Source organism: Manis pentadactyla, chromosome 7, assembly GCF_030020395.1.
Source record: "Manis pentadactyla isolate mManPen7 chromosome 7, mManPen7.hap1, whole genome shotgun sequence".
Classification (NCBI taxonomy): Eukaryota; Metazoa; Chordata; class Mammalia; order Pholidota; family Manidae; genus Manis; species Manis pentadactyla.
The window spans coordinates 134,742,203-134,758,619 of NC_080025.1; the positions used below are offsets into that span (position 1 = coordinate 134,742,203).

Here is a 16,417-nt window from a genome sequence, read left to right on the forward strand (position 1 = left end):
TTCTCTCCCTTCTTATTCCTACTCCTCCATTCTTTATATGTTAGGTGTTTTATTCTGTACTCTTTTGTGTTTACTTTGCTTTTGTGAACAGTTGATTTTATTTTTTGCTTTTAGTTAGTATTTGGTTGGTCTGCTTTCCTTGCTGTGATTTTATTTTCTCTGGTGACATCTATTTAGCCTTAGGAGTGCTTCCATCTAGAGCAGTCCCTTTAAAATATCCTGTAGAGGTGGTTTGTGGGAGGCAAATTCCCTCAACTTTTGCTTGTCTGGGAATTGTTTAATCCCTCCTTCATATTTAAATAATAATCATGGTGGATATAGTATTCTTGGTTCAAGACCCTTCTGTTTCATTGCATTAAATATATCATGCCATTCTCTTCTGGCCTGTAAGGTTTCTGTTGAGAAGTCTGATGATAGCCTGATAGGTTTCCCTTTGTAGGTGACCTTTTTTCTCTCTCTCTGGCTGCCTTTAATACTCTGTCCTTGTCTTTGATCTTTGCCATTTTAATTATTATATGTCTTGGTGTTGTCCTCTTTGGGTCCCTTGTGTTGGGAGATCTGTGGGCTTTAATGGTCTGAGACACTATTTCCTTCCCCAGCTTGGGGAAGTTTTCAGCAATTATTTCTTCAAAGACACTTTCTATCTCTTTTTCTCTCTCTTCTTCCTCCTGTACCCCTATAATGTGAATATTGTTCCATTTGGATTGGTCACACCATTCTCTTAATATTCTTTCATTCCTGGAGATCCTTTTATCTCTCTCTGTGCCTCAGCTTCTCTGTATTCCTGTTCTGTGATTTCTATCCCAGTAATGGTCTCTTGCACCTCATCCAGTCTGCTCTTAAGTCCTTCTAGAAATTGTTCTATTTCTGTATTCTCCCTCCTGACTTGATCCCTTAGCTCTTGCATATTTCTCTGCAGGTCCATCGGCATGGTTATGACCTTTATTTTGAATTCTTTTTTAGGGAGATTGGTTATATCTATTTCCCCAGGCCCTCTCTCAGGGGTTGTCTGGGTAATTCTGGACTAGACCAAATTCTTCTGCCTTTTTATAGTGAAAGAGATAGTCGCAGGCAGGTGGCACATGTTTCAGCTGGGAGAACAAAGTCCCTTCCTGCTTGCTGGTCACCTTGCCCTTCTCTGCTGCCTGTGTCAGTTACCCGCACACAGGGAGCAGCGTCTGGGTCAATCCCCTGAGCCGCCATGGGCAGAATCGCCATCAGGGTAGCCCAGAGCCCTGCGGAGAGAGGCAGGCATGCCAGGTGTGCTCTCCTGCGAGAACAGTGCCCCTTTGCGCCTTGCCCTGGCTTCCTCTGCCTGCACCAGGCAGCTGCGCGCTGGCGGCGGCCCGTGTCCAGCCCAGGGGGCTGCACACTGGGAGGAGCCTCTGCACTCCTGGTGCGGATGACATGGGCTGGTTATTAGCAGTCCTGCACTTCCACTCCCTCCCCGCTCCGACTCCTCTCCTCCCGCCAGTGATCTGGGTGCGTGGATTTCTCAGGTCCCACCAGGTTGCGGCTTTGTATCTTACCCCCTTCGTGAGATGCTGAGTTCTCACAAATGTAAGTGTAGCCTGGCTGTTTTACTGTATCCTCTGGTCTCTCTGTTAGGAGTAGTTGTATTTGTTGTATTTTCAAAAATATAGATGGTTTTGGGAGGAGATTTCAGCTGCCCTACTCACACCACCATCTTGGCTCCTCCCTGCATAGTTATTTTTTGTTTCTTCTCTTGCTCTCTTCCCTTGTGATTTGATGACTTTCTTTAGTGCTATTCTTGGAATCCTTTCTCATTTATCTATTATAGGTTTTCAGTTTCTGGTTACCATGAGATTCATATATAATATGTGTATAGCCATCTGTATTAGGTTAATGGTTGTTTAAGTTTGAGCACATTCTAAATGCATTACTTTTTTACTGCCCCCACTATGTTGGTGTATGTCATATTTTATATCTTTTTATTTTCTCTCAATTAACTTTTGTAGGTATAATTGCTTTTACTAGTTTTGTCTTTTAACCTTCATACTAGTTTTATGAGTGATTGATCTACTACCTTTACTATGTGTTTGCTTTTACCAGCAAAATTTTTTCCTTTCCTAGTTTTGGCCTTTTCTGCTTTAAAAATGTCTCTTTAATATTTCTGTAAGGCTAGTCTAGTAGTGACAAACTTCTTGAATATTGTCTGGGAAATTTTTTCTCTAAGCAACCAACCCTGCCAGATAAAGTATTCTTGGTTTAAGTTTTTCCTTTCAGCATTTGAACATATCATACCCCCACCTCCCTTCAGGCCTGCAGTGCTACGGAGGGTGCACTGGCCCTTTGTGCTGAAAAATCAGCTGAAAGCCTATGAGTTTTCACTTGTATTTAACTATTTGCTTTTCTCTTGCTGCTTTTAAGATTCTATATCTTTCATTTTTGACATTTTAGTTATGTGTATTGGTATGGACCTCCTTTGGTTCATCTTTGTGACTCCCTGTGCTTCCCTCAGCTGGGGAAGGAAAGAGACATCCATGTCCAAGATGTTTTCAGCTATCATTTCTTCAAATAAGTGTTCTGCCCCTTTCTCTTCTCCTTTTGCGACTCCTATAATGTGAATGTTATTATGCTAGATGTTGTGAACAAGTCCCTTAAGCTACCCTTATTTCTTAAATATTTTTGCTATTCAGGTTGGGTGCTTTCACTACCGTGTTTTCCAGATTGCTGATCCGTGCTTCTGCAGCCTGTAATTGTTAGTTCCCTCTACTGTATTTTTCATTTCATTGACTGTGTTCACCTCTGACTGGTTCTTTCTTGTTGAAGTTCTGAGTTCATCCACTCTTCAGTGTGGTATCTTTATGATCATTACTTTGAACTCTTTAACAGACAGATTGCTTAACTTCATTTTATTTAGTTCTTTTCCTGAGGGTTTTGTCTTAGGTTTTTGTTAGTGTGGAACATATTCCTCTATCTCTTCACTTGATTCTGTGTTTGTTCCTATATTTAAGTAGATCAGCTACATCGCCTGGTCTTGAAGGTGGTGGCCTTATGTTCAGGGCCTCCTGTGGTGCCAGTAGTGTAATCTCAGGTATTCCAGGGGGTGTCCCTTTTGTGGGATGTATGTGGCCACCTGTCATGACTGAGCCACAGCTGCTGCAATCATCCTGGTGTGCAGGCCTGACCCCCAGCACAACTGACAGAAGAACCACTGCAACGGCTACCAGCTGTGGTGTTGGGTGAGGCTGACTCCCCCCATTCCTGGGACAGTAGTTGCTATGGAGGGAGCACTGGCCCTTGTCAGGGCTACCCTCCAGATATGGCACATCAAGAGCCACTTTTGAGGGGTGCATGCCAGGCTGGGAGGGTTGTGTGGGGTGGGTCCTCGGGCAAATCCTAGGGCATGCAAGCAGTTCTACCAAGGTAGATGGAGAGTGGCTCTTGCAAGTAAAATAGCATCCACAAGCATGTCCGTCCCTGGAAAAAGCTATAGATTCCTGTTTCTCAAGCACATGCCGCAAAATCAGTAAATCCCCCTTATGCATAACCTAGGGACTTTTCAAACTGCTGCCCCTCTGCTGGGTCTTGGACTGAGTGATTTAGTACACTGTCCTTTATGTGCAGAGTCTTGGTTTCCTATAGCCCTCTGGGTCCTCCCAGAATTATTAGAACCCTCACCTTCTAACCCCACCCGACACACACTGATTTTCAAATCAGTTATAGGGGCTTATCTTCCCAGTGTAGGTCGCTAGAGCCAGGGGTGCTCAATCCCCTTGCTCCTCAAGAAGGCCTAACATACCTGGGATATCCCTTGGTTCCCAATTGCATCTCTGCCCTGCTGAGCCTTGTTAATGTGGTCTTTCACAGAGTGACTTTAAGGAAAAATCTTTTCACATATCTTCTCAAGTTTCAGCTGGGACAAACTGTAAATATTCCTGGCAGTACTTAACAACACCGAAAGATACTACCTAAGAATTGCCCTGAATGGTGTCCAAAGTTGGTAGGCCCCTAGCTGTACACAGGCTGCAACTTACATTTCTGTCCAGCCATATTTGGGGCCCCCAACTTGATAGGTAAGCTTCCTACATACACAAGAACTGACAACTACATGTCCCAGCAGTCAGAAAGCCAAGTTACCATGATACAAAACAAGACAAGAAGGCAATAGCTGGCCCTGGGAGAGAGAGGATCAGTAACCAATGGGTTTCCAAAAACAGATTCACAAGAGTCTGGATTTGGAAAGGTTAAGGGCCATGTGTAATTTCTTTCTGAACCATGCACTAGAGAGATCCAGAAGAGCTGACTTTGGTAGGAATTCTCACCTTGTCTGGCTTTTGCCAGTTTTCTCAGGATCCCATCTACAGGTTCCGTAAGTGGACTTTAGAGGGTATAGTTCTGGTATCTACCAAATTTGGCAAAATTTTCTATTAGTTTTTAGTTTCCCCTTGGCAATTTAAAGAATAACTGGTAGCAGTTTACTAGAGTCCCATTAACCCTGGCAGTCCTCCTTTGCAGGTAGCTATGAGGGCATGCAGACGTGTCAGAGCATTTGACAAAACCTTTGAGAACAGCCTCTTTTTCCAGCATCCCAGTTGATTGCAAATGAGACACCAATTTGTTGGCCCTTATTTTGATGATGGATCTCCTAGGAGGGGACACTGGGGGAGGCTTTATGAATGTTGTCCTTAGGTGTCTGGCCTTGGAGCTTGCAGGCCTTTGTTTATAGTCTTGTGGTCTCTTTAGAGTGGAAAGGCAATTCAGATAGAGGATTAGTAAACTGCGAGTAGTCCATCTAGTAAAGGAGGACAGAGGGAAGTTGGAGTGACTTAAGTCTAGTTTTGTTTTAGATCCTTCATGTGTGTTTAATTTTTCATTAGCCTTTTGTACTGAATTTTCAACAGTCTTCTGTGTACCAATTAAGATATCCCATCATGGTTGTTGATAAGGAAACCCTTAATTTTTTTTTTATTTTTTATTAAGGTATGATTGATATACACTCTTATGAAGGTTTCACATGAAAAAACAATGTGGTTGCTACATTTACCCATATTATCAAGTCACCACCCACACCCCAATGCAGTCACTGTCCATCAGTGCAGCAAGATGCCAGAGATCCACTATGTCCCTTCTCTGTGCTACACTGTTCTCCCCATGACCCCCCACACCATGTGTACTAAACATAATACCCCTCAGTCCCCTTCTCCCTCCCTCCCCACCCGCCCTCCCACACCCCTCCCCTTTGGTAACCACTAGTTCATTCTTGGAGTCTGTGAGTCTGCTGCTATTTTGTTCCTTCAGTTTTGCTTCATTGTTATACTCCACAAATGAGGGAAATCATTTGGCACTTGTCTTTCTCCGCCTGGATTATTTCACTGAACATAATGTCCTCCAGCTCCATCCATGTTGTTGCAAATGGTAGGATTTGTTTCTTTCTTATGGCTGAATAGTATTCCATTGTGTATATGTACCACATCTTCTTTATCCATTCATCTACAGATGGACACTTAGGTTACTTCTATATCTTGGCTATTGTAAAAAGTGCTGCAATAAATATAGGGGTGCATATGTCTTTTTGAATCTGAGAAGTTGTATTCTTTGGGTATATTCCAAGGAGTGTTTTCCAGGGTCAAATGGTATTTCTATTTTTAGTGTTTTGAGGAACCTCCATATCGCTTTCCACATGGTTGAACTAGCTTACATTCCCACCAGCAGTGTAGGAGGGTTCCCCTTTCTCCACATCCTTGCCAGCATTTGTTGTTCTTAGTCTTTTCAATGCTGGCCATCCTAACTGGTGTGAGGTGATGTCTCGTGATTTTAATTTGCATTTCCCTGATGATTAATGACGTGGAGCATCTTTTCATGTGTCTGTTGGCCATCTGAATTTCTTCTTTGGAGAACTGTCTCTTCAAATCCTTTGCCCATTTGTTAATTGGTTTATTTGCTTTTTGGGTGTTGAGGTGTGTAAGTTCTTTATATATTTTGAATGTTAACCCCTAGTTGGTTATGTCATTTACAAATATATTCTCCCATACTGTAGGATGCCTTTTTGTTTTATTGATGATGTTCTTTGCCATAGAAAAACTTTTTAGTTTGATGTAGTCCCATGAGTTCATTTTTGCTTTTGTTTCCCTTTCTCAAGAAGATGGGTTCAGGAAGAAGTTGCTCATGCTTATATTCAGGAGATGTTTGCCTATGTTGTCTTCTAAGAGTTTTATGGTTTCATGACTTACATTCAAGTCTTTGATCCATTTTGAGTTTACTTTTGTATATGGGGTTAATAATCTGGTTTCTTTCTCTTGGATGTAGCTGTCCAGTTTTGCCAACACCAGCTGTTGAAGAGTCTGTCATTTCCCCATTATATGTCCATGGCTCCTTTATTGTATATTAATTGACCATGTATGGTTGGTTTTATATCAGGGCTCTCTAGTCTGTTCCATTGGTCTATGGGTCTGTTCTTGTGCCAGTACCAAATTGTCTTGATTACTGTGGCTTTGTAGTAGAGCTTGAAGTTGGGGAGCATATTTCCCCCTGCTTTATTCTTCCTTCTCAGGATTGCTTTGGCTATTTGAGGTCTTTTGTGGTTCCATATGAATTTTAAGATGATTTTCTCTAGGTCATTGAAGAATGTTGTTGGCATTTTGATATGAATTGCATTGAATCTGTAGATTGCTTTAGGCAGGATGGCCATTTTAACAATATTAATTCTTCCTATCCATGAGCATGGGATGTGTTTCCATTTATTGGTATCTTCTTTAATTTCTCTCATGAGTGTCTTGTAGTTTTCAGAGTATAGTTCTTTCACTTCCTTGGTTAGGTTTATTCCTAGGTATTTTATTCCTTTTGATGCAATTGTGAATGGAATTGTTTTCCTGATTTCTCTCTCTGCTAGTTCATTGTTAGTGTATAGGAATGTCACAGATATGTGTGTTAATTTTGAATCCTGCAACTTGGCTGAATTCCTATTCTCTGATTTCTATTCTATTTTGTACAATATCATGTCATCTGCAAACAGGGACAGTTTAACTTCTTCCTTGCCAATCTGGATGCCTTGTATTTCGTTGTGTTGTCTGATTGCCATGGCTAGGACCTCCAGTACTATGTTGAATAGAAGTGGGGAGAGTGGGCATCCTTATCTTGTTCCCAATCTTAAAGGAAAAGCTTTCAGCTTCTCACTGTTAAGTATAATGTTGACTGTGGGTTTGTCATATATGGCCTTTATTATGTTGAGGTACTTGCCCTCTATTCCCATTTTGTTGAGAGTTTTTATCATGAATGGATGTTGAATTTTGTCAAATGCTTTTTTAGCATCTATTGAGATGATCATGTAATTTTGGTCCTTCTTTTTATTGATGTGGTGGATGATGTTGATGGGTTTTTCTAGTGTACCATCCTTGCATCCCTGGCATAAATCATACTTGATCATGATGGATGATCTTTTTGATGTATTTTTGAATTTGGTTTGCTAATATTTTCTTGAGTATTTTTGCATCTATGTTCATCAGAGATATTGGTCTGTAATTTTCTTTTTTTGTGGTGTCTTTGCCTGGTTTTGGTATTAGAGTGATGCTAGCCTCATAGAATGAGTTTGGAACTATACCCTCCTCTTCTGTTTTTTGGAAAACTTTAAGGAGAATGGGTATTAGGTCTTCACAAAATGTTTGATAAAATTCAGCAGTGAAGCCATCTGGTCCAGGGGTTTTCTTCATAGGTAGGTTTTTGATTACCAGGAACCCTTAATTTTTATGAACAGTCTTGCATAATTGGAGTGTTTTCCATAATAGATATTGTAATTCTAGGTTTCTTAGTAGAATTTTGCCATTTTTGTAGATACCAATAGCTTCCATGACCACAATTCTTAGACATAAAATAAGCAGGTATTCCAAAAGGTAGAGTACTCAATTATCTGAAATTTGAGGATCCCTTTTTTTTCTTTTCTTTTTTCTTTTTTTGACTAAGCCTCGTGTCTCTCTGAGCCAAATTAATACATCAGAGAGCTGTATCACTGGGTTGGGGATTTTGTGATGTTTTACAGCATCAGTACTTGATTACACAGAATTTTTCTGGAGGTTGGCAGGTGACCTAGTGCTGATATGACCTGTTCATGTCCAACTTACCCCCACATGGGAATCTTAAATTTAGGTAGCAAGTGCTCTAACATCTTTTCAAGTGCAGAGCCCATACCTGCCAACTTTTTGCAGCCTTGGCTTCTCAGATTCCCTCTAGCAATAGATCTATTAGTCCTTTCACTCTAATAATTTGTGCCTATTTGTCATGCATTCGTTAAAAGTTTGAATCTCTTATTTCCCCAAGTCTCCTAGCAGTTTATGCTGTGGACTTAACCTGGAGGCTTTATGAGTCCCCTAACTACTGCCACTCATCAGACTCCCAGTGTAACCAACAGGAATCTTTCTGGGAAAAAAATTTTTTTTTTTTAACAAAGTTTGTTTGGATCAGATTGCTATACCCAAGGGAGTGGATCTCAAAAACAGAATTAATGACTCACCCACGGCCCTTGGTTTCGATGAGGAGCAGTGAACTCAAAGGGTTCCGTGGGCTCCTCACCTGTGCATTTCGTCCCTCAGGCCTTTAGTGTTCAGCTTCAGATCCTATTCTCACTGCCAAAGACTGCGAAACATGATTAAAGAAGACAATTTCAGTGATCCATCTGAACAACCTATTTGACGCTTCACAAAGCAGTCTCCACTCCCAAGGGTCCAGAGAACTGCAAAATGGTGGAAGGCAGGAAGCTTTCATAGGATAAATGACAGGAAACAAGGAAGTATGTGCAGAGCCCAGCTGGCCTGGTGTTTGCTCAAGCAAAGAGTTTACAGGGCCATGAAAGTTAGCCTGCAGCTCACTGATGTGGCACGCTGGGCAGGAGTGGCTCCATCTGGGGCCTAGAAGTTAATTTCAACAAAACTATGGCCTGAAAAAAAGTGACAGACTACATGTGGCTCATAAGGTCTAAAATATTTAGTCTGGCTCTTTCCATACAGAAAAGTTTTCCTGACTTTCCTATTTGAACCACAGGCACAAATGGCTTAATGATTTGCATTGCTATGCAAGCAAGGGTATAAACCCTCTCGCACAGAGGGATAGTGCAGGGGTGTTACTCCCTGGTGGTTCTAGCGAGTTCTTCTTCCACTGCATAAGGAGGGTTGGGAAGAATAGGTGAGCCAAGCCTTGGAGTCCCCTATTTCAGAAGTCTCCACAGTAAGTTCGAAAAGCAATAAAAGACCAAATGCTAAATGTAAAAGCCTGAAGTGGTCTCTTTCCACAGTATAACTAAGCTGGTTTGTTCCTAGTTTCTTGGTGATTATATGTGACTTGTACTAACTTAAGCATATTTTTTTTATGAATAGGAAGTTTTCATTAATAATATGGAGGCTGCAATTTAAATTATGTTAACTTTAATTGTGAATTTGTCATTCTATTTGTTTTGAAAGGCTTAATGATACCAGACCCCCTTCATGTCTTAGCTACAAAATTTCAGTCCCAACTCTTGCTATATACCTCGTGGAAAATATCAAGTATACAAATGCATTTTGTCTGAGATTTAAGACTTACTTATATAGATTTTATATCCAGGAAGAAAAGCCACCTTCCCTATTGTATAAAATTATCTACGTATTGTCTTCCAGCAAAGAGATCAATATATAGTTAACCCACCTCAATCTCATGTGCCTTAGTTTTAAAAGATACAGAATTAGTTTCTTAATTACCAAGTAGCATACAGAAACTAAATCAGGTTTTTTTCAATATGCCACAGCTCTTTGTGAAGATGAAATGCAATTTTCTTCTCTGGTAGACATCACTTTGCAGATCTTCATTTAATTTGCTGGAATGAGATTTAATAGATCAATACATTGAATCGATTTTCTCCATTTATACCATACTCAGTTGTCGGGCACTAGAAACTAGTAATGAAAGGTTCTTTAATTAATAAACTTGAAAGGAATTAAATTCCTAGCATTCAACCTTTGTGTACCTGACAGTGTGATGGTAGCTTTATAATTCAGTTATTCTAATATAATACATCATTCAGAAAAAAATCACTTTATAAATATCGTCTTTCAAGAATTTGGTTTTTAGCTTACCAGGCTTATCAGAATGAATGAGTTTCTCATAGTAATTCTAAAATGGAATTATTGAGGTAGCTCATCCAAATTATTGGGGTAATTCCATGTGTTAAGTGCTCACAACACTGCAAGTACACCCCTTTTAAGATTTCCTCAAAGATGTATAGCTATTGAGTGGCAAAACCATCAAGGGCTATGTGCCCACACAATTCTATTTATTGAATTTACATATTAAAGTTGTAAGGAATGGATATTAAAAAGGCTTGTGAACAGACATGCAAAACAATTTCATCACAGTACTAAAGCCATGTTCCAGTCAACAGAAAAGGAAATAGTCAGTCCTTTGTAAGTGGATGTGACTTGAATTGAAAATCTATAGGGCACATTATATGATGAGCCAGGTTTCCTTTTATGTGTATTGTCACTACTTAAAGCCTCCATGGAAAATAGAGTAAGATAGAGCACCCACTTAATTTAAATTCCAACCTCCCTTTACATTCTACTGTGTCCTTTGCACAGGTTAGTTGACTTCCCTTTGACTTATTTCCTTGTTTGGGTGAAGGATGTGATAATCCTTTTACTTACAATCAAAAGGAATTATATGAATCATCTAATTCATTCAATGAATGGGTCACCTTTTCAATTAAGAAAACCTAAACAAAACTCTAAATTCATCATTACATAATAGGTTACCTCATTTGTGATTAAAATACATATTACCTTAAACAAGCTATGGAAAAAATGCAAAAGCACACTTTGGACCTGGTGGGGGAAAGGATCAAGACTGATGTGTTTATAGTTTTTTTCCCCCTTTACTCAACAGTGCCTTCCCTGTCTACTCAGAAAACAAAACACAACATCTGGTTTACTATGAACAGGACATGGGGGAGAGGGCAAGTTACACTCAGCCCCAAAACAGGACTTTGCACAGCTCCATTCAGAGGCAGCAGCTCAGATCAACCAAACCACCCAACCCTACCTGTTCTCCCTCCGTGTGTGTGTGTGTGTGTGGTGACATACACACACCTCTGCATTACAGCAAAAAGCTTTCTATGGAATAGGAGAGGCTGCCTCTTCTACAACTTTGCCCTGGGAGCATCCCTTGTTTTGTGGTATCCTTTTTTTGTGTACTACGTAAAACAGAAGGAGCAGCCAGTATCTACGGTTAGCACAGTAAGTAGTACCCTTGTCTACAGGGGTACACTCAAGACCACCAGTGAATGCCAGAAACCACAAGACAGTATATGTAGGGGTTAGTACTATGCTGTTTTCCTATATCTAGCTAGGATTAAGTTTAACTTGTAAATTAGGCACAGTAAGAGATTAACAATAGTAACTAATAGTAAAATAGATTACACTGCAGTAAAAGTTATGTGAATGTGGTCTCAAAATACTGAACTGTATTCGCCCTTATGATGATGTGAGCTGATGAAATGAGAGGGAGTGAGGTGGATGATGTAGACATTGTGACACAGCGTTAGGTTACTACTGATAGTCCTTCTGCCATACATGAGGAGGATCATCTGCTCTGAACCGCAGTTGGCCACAGGTAACTGAAACCACATAAAGCAAAACTGGCTAAGTGGGACTACTGTACTAGGGGAAAGGTAGCTGGAACAGTATGTGAAGAGCCTGCAACCCTAGGGGCAGCACAAATAGCTATTTCTGCTCCTCTGCTGCTCTTAGCTCTCCAGCAGTGCAACTTTTACAGGAAGCAAAGGTTTGAAGTGAATAATCGCTTTAACTTCAGTGCTGCTCAAAGTTACATGCAGGAAAACTGGATACCCAATTTTTCTTTTGAAACCCAAGTAATACATCATTGTGTTAATGCACAATGGATATCGTATCTGCTTATGAGAAGAACTTCCATACTCAAGTTCATTTCCTTTCACCAAAAGGTGGTAACTGAGGATACTGACAAGATTCTGGCATCACTTACCTGTAGGGCCCGTCCTTTGGTCTCAATAGGGAGAGTAAATGCAGAAATGGCACATATGACACAGACAGATGAGAAGAGACACAGGGCCCCCAGGATTGAGGCGTTCATAAGGACCTGCAAGTCACAAGGAATGAAAGAATTCTCTGTGCCTCATTCACTTCCAAACTGATCTTTATGTCAAGAGGAACTGAGGATTCACCTCACCAAATACATAAATGAAGGCCCTTTGCAGCCTTTCTGTAAATTGTGTATGCCTGACATCTTAGGTCTATTAGTTATTTGGCCTAAGCTGTTGCAGGCATTTTGTGTGATTCCTCCATGAGCTGGGACTGATAGTAATGTGGCACTGGCCAGGTTAGACTTTTCTCTGCACTTACCCCTCAGTCATCTCCAGGACTAAGTTATAAAAAGCCAAGCACAAAAATTACAGACCAATATCCCTACTGAACATAGGTGCAGAAATACTCAACAAAATATTAGCAAACCGAATTCAAAAATACATCAAGCAGATCATGCGCTATTATCAAGTAGGATTTATTCCAGGGATGCAAGGATGGTACAGTATTAGAAAATCAAAATTAATACACAGAAAACTGTGGCATTCCTATACACTAACAATGAACTAGTAGAGAAATCAGGAAAACAATTCCATTCACAACTGCATCAAAAGGAATAAAATACCTAGGAATAAACCTAATGAAGGAAGTGAAGGACCTATACCCTGAAAACTACAAGACCCTCAAGAGAGAAATTTAAAAAGATACCAATAAATGGAAACGCATCTATGCTCATGGATAGGAAGAATTAATATTGTCAAAATGGCCATCCTGCCTAAAGCAATCTACAGATTCAATGCAATTCCTATCAAAATACCAACAGCATTCTTCAATGGACTGGAACAAATAGTTTTAAAATTCATACAGAACCACAGCAGACCCTGAATAGCTAAAGAAATCCTGAGAAGAAAGAATAAAGCTGGGGGGATTATGCTCCCTGACTTCAAACTCTACTGCAAAGCCACAGTAATCAAGACAATTTGGTACCGGCACAAGAACAGACCCATAGACCAATGGAACAGACTAGAGAGCCCTGATATAAACCCAGCCATATATGGTTAATTAATATAGGATAAAGGAGCCATGGACATACAATGGGGAAATGACAGCCTCTTCAACAGCTGGTGTTGGCAAAACTGGACAGCTACATGCAAGAGGATGAAACTGGATTATTGTTTAACCCCATACACAAAAGTAAACACGAAATGGATCAAAGACTTGAATGTAAGTCATGAAACCATAAAACTCTTAGAAGACAACATAGGCAAACATCTCCTGAATATAAGCATGAGCAACTTCTTCCTGAACGCATCTCCCCGAGCAAGGGAAACAAAAGCAAAAATGAACTCATGGGACTACATCAAACTAAAAAGTTTCTGTACAGCAAAGGACACCATCAACAGAACAAAAAGGCATCCTATGGAATGGGAGAATATATTTGTAAATGACATATCTGACAAGGGGTTAACATCCAAAATATATAAAGAACTTACTGCCTCAACACCCACAAAGCAAATAACCCAATTAACAAATGGGCAGAGGATATGAAGAGGCAGTTCTCCAAAGAAGAAATTCAGATGGCCAACAGGCACATGAAAAGATGCTCCACATCACTAATCATCAGGGAAATGCAATTTAAAACCACAATGAGATACCACCTCACACCAGTAAGGATGGCCAGCATCGCAAAGACTAAGAACAACAAATGCTGGCGAGGATGCAGAGAAAAGGGAACCCCCCTACACTGCTAGTTCAACCATTGTGAAAAGCAATATGGAGGTTCCTCAAAAAACTAAAAATAGAAATACCATTTGACCTGGGAATTCCACTCCTAGGAATTTACCCAAAGAATACAAATTCTCAGATTCAAAAAGACATATGCACCCCTATGTGTATCACAGCACTATTTACAATAGCCAAGATATAGAAGCAACCTAAGTGTCCATCAGTAGATGAATGGATAAAGAAGATGTGCTACATATACACAGTGGAATACTATTCAGCCATAAGAAAGAAACAAATCCTACCATTTGCAACAACATGGATGGAGCTGGAGGATATTATGCTCAGTGAAATAAGCCAGGCAGAGAAAGACAAATGCCAAACGATTTCACTCATTTGTGGAGTATAAGAACGAGGCAAAACTGAAGGAACAAAACAGCAACAGACTCACAGACTCCAAGAAGGGACTAGCAGTTACCAAAGGGGAGAGGTGGGGGAGGGTGGGCAGGTAGGGAGGGAGAAGGGGATTGAGCGGTATTATAATTGGCACACATGGTGGGGGGGGATCATGGGGAAGACAAATAGTGACTCTGTGGCATCTTACTACACTGATGGGCAGTGACTGCAGTGGGGTGTGGGGGGGACACGATAATATGGGCAAATGTAGGAACCACATTGTTTTTGCCATGTGAAACCTTCATAAGAGTGTATATGAATACCTTAATAAAAAAATTAACAAATAAATATAAAAAGCCAAGCACTTGGTAGTTGTCAATTAATCTCACAAGGATGGCCACTGAAGTAATTAGGGAATTACATGGTTCTCTTGAGTCACAGAATATTGCAGTTTGGACAGACCTGGAAACTATTCAGGTTAGTCCAACCTCCTCACCTTACTGACAAACCTAGGATAAGGCTGAGTGACTACCTGTCCCAAGTCACATTTAGATCCCTGACACATAGCCTAGTATTATTACCACCACTTAGGTTTCCCTACAATACACAATGATAAAAGGTTTTGTCCAAAGACACAACAATCCTCAAGATTTCAAAATACACTCATTAAGAACCAAATGCAAGAGCATCAAAGTACATTCAAGCAAACACTGAAAGGAGAAAGAGAGAAACCCACATATAGAGATATCAATACTCCTCTCTCAACATTTGATAAAACAATGAGACTGAAAATCAGTAGGGATATAGAAGAACTTCATGACACCATCACCCACCAGGACCTCATTGACATTTATAGAGCGCTCCACCCAACAAACAGCAGTAATCACATTCTTGTCCACTGAACATGGAACATTCACCAAGACAGACCATGTTCTGGGTTATTAGTGAATTTTTAAAAGAATTGAAATCATAGAAGGTGTTCTCTAAAATGGTATCAACACAAAGATGACAGCAAAATCTCCAAACACTTCTAAACATCCAATGGGACAAAATCTAAGATTTAAAGACCTAAATTAAGAAAAATTAGAAATACATTGAATGGAATGAAAAATACAAGATACTAAATTTGGGATGCATAGCTAATTAATAGCAAAAATATAATACTTAGAAATAAACTTAAATTCATAAGACATATGAAGAAGATTACAACTCTACTAATGGACAAGAAGAATTGCATACATCTATTTAGTTCTTAGAAAAATGCAGTATTATACAAATACCATTCTCACCAATGTAATCTTTAATTCTAATGGATTCTCAATAAAAATCCCAGTAGGATTTTTGGGTCAACTTTGGTCTTAAAAAAATGATTTTAAAGTTAACTTGAAAAATCAGAACTTCTGAAAACATATGTGCTGTGAGGGAGTCTGGGGGAGGTTATTAGCCTACGAGTCATTAAACAAAGTTCCAATTATTAAAACTGTGATATTGGTGCCAAATGAGATCACTAAAACAATGAGTTACAAATCAATCCAAGAACCTAGAGTGTGGTTTATTATAGGGGCATGGTAAATCAACTGAGAGAAACCAGAGAAGCAAATGATTAATGGCCTGAAGACTACCAGATAGGCATTGTTTTGTTACTTTTTAAGGCTGGGTACTTAACTCAGGCCTTAAGCATGCATAAGCTGTGAATAAATGAGAGAATTAAATACTTTAGATGAAACAATGAAAGCCTTTCAACTTTCAATGTTTAAGAAATATTTTCAGAAATACGAAGGAGTGATGAAGGCCACTGAGCATGACACAAAACACAAACTCCTTAGGTGAAAATAATCGGTAAATGGACTACAGAAAAATTTGAAATCTTGTATGCAAAAAAAGAGTTTTTTAGAAAAACTTCTAAATTTTTAGAAAAATTCTTCCCTCTCCTGTAGAAAAATTGCAAATCACATAACTAAGCAATTTACAAAAAACAGAAAATGGATAATCAGACAAAAGTTGTTTGCCTTATTAATAACGAACAAAGTGCAAATTAAGATATACTTTATTGTCCAGTATACCAAAAAAGGTCATTTAAAAAAATATATGTTATTATCCCTTTTAGTGATGACGGAAAAAAATGGGTGCTTATTTGAGAATGTGTTAACTGTATGTTAATATCAAGAAGTGTACAAATTTTTTAAATAGAAAAGACAATTTGGCAAGATCCACATAGTTTAAAATACACACACCCTTTAATCTAAAAATTACCCAAC

General features: G+C 39.6%; 1 protein-coding gene across 1 annotated transcript in view; it reads right to left on the reverse strand.

Moving 5' to 3' along the window:
• Positions 1-7,354: 7,354 nt before the first annotated feature.
• Positions 7,355-16,417, reverse strand: part of SVOPL (SVOP like) — a 48,815-nt gene continuing 39,752 nt past the window's right edge. Inside the window, exons 14-15 of the mRNA XM_036905509.2 lie at positions 11,986-12,099; positions 7,355-9,805 (exon numbers count right to left, since the gene is read on the reverse strand). Coding sequence (XP_036761404.2) covers positions 9,794-9,805; positions 11,986-12,099 — 126 coding nt within the window. The 3' untranslated portion in view covers positions 7,355-9,793. The remainder of the gene's footprint in view (positions 9,806-11,985; positions 12,100-16,417) is intronic.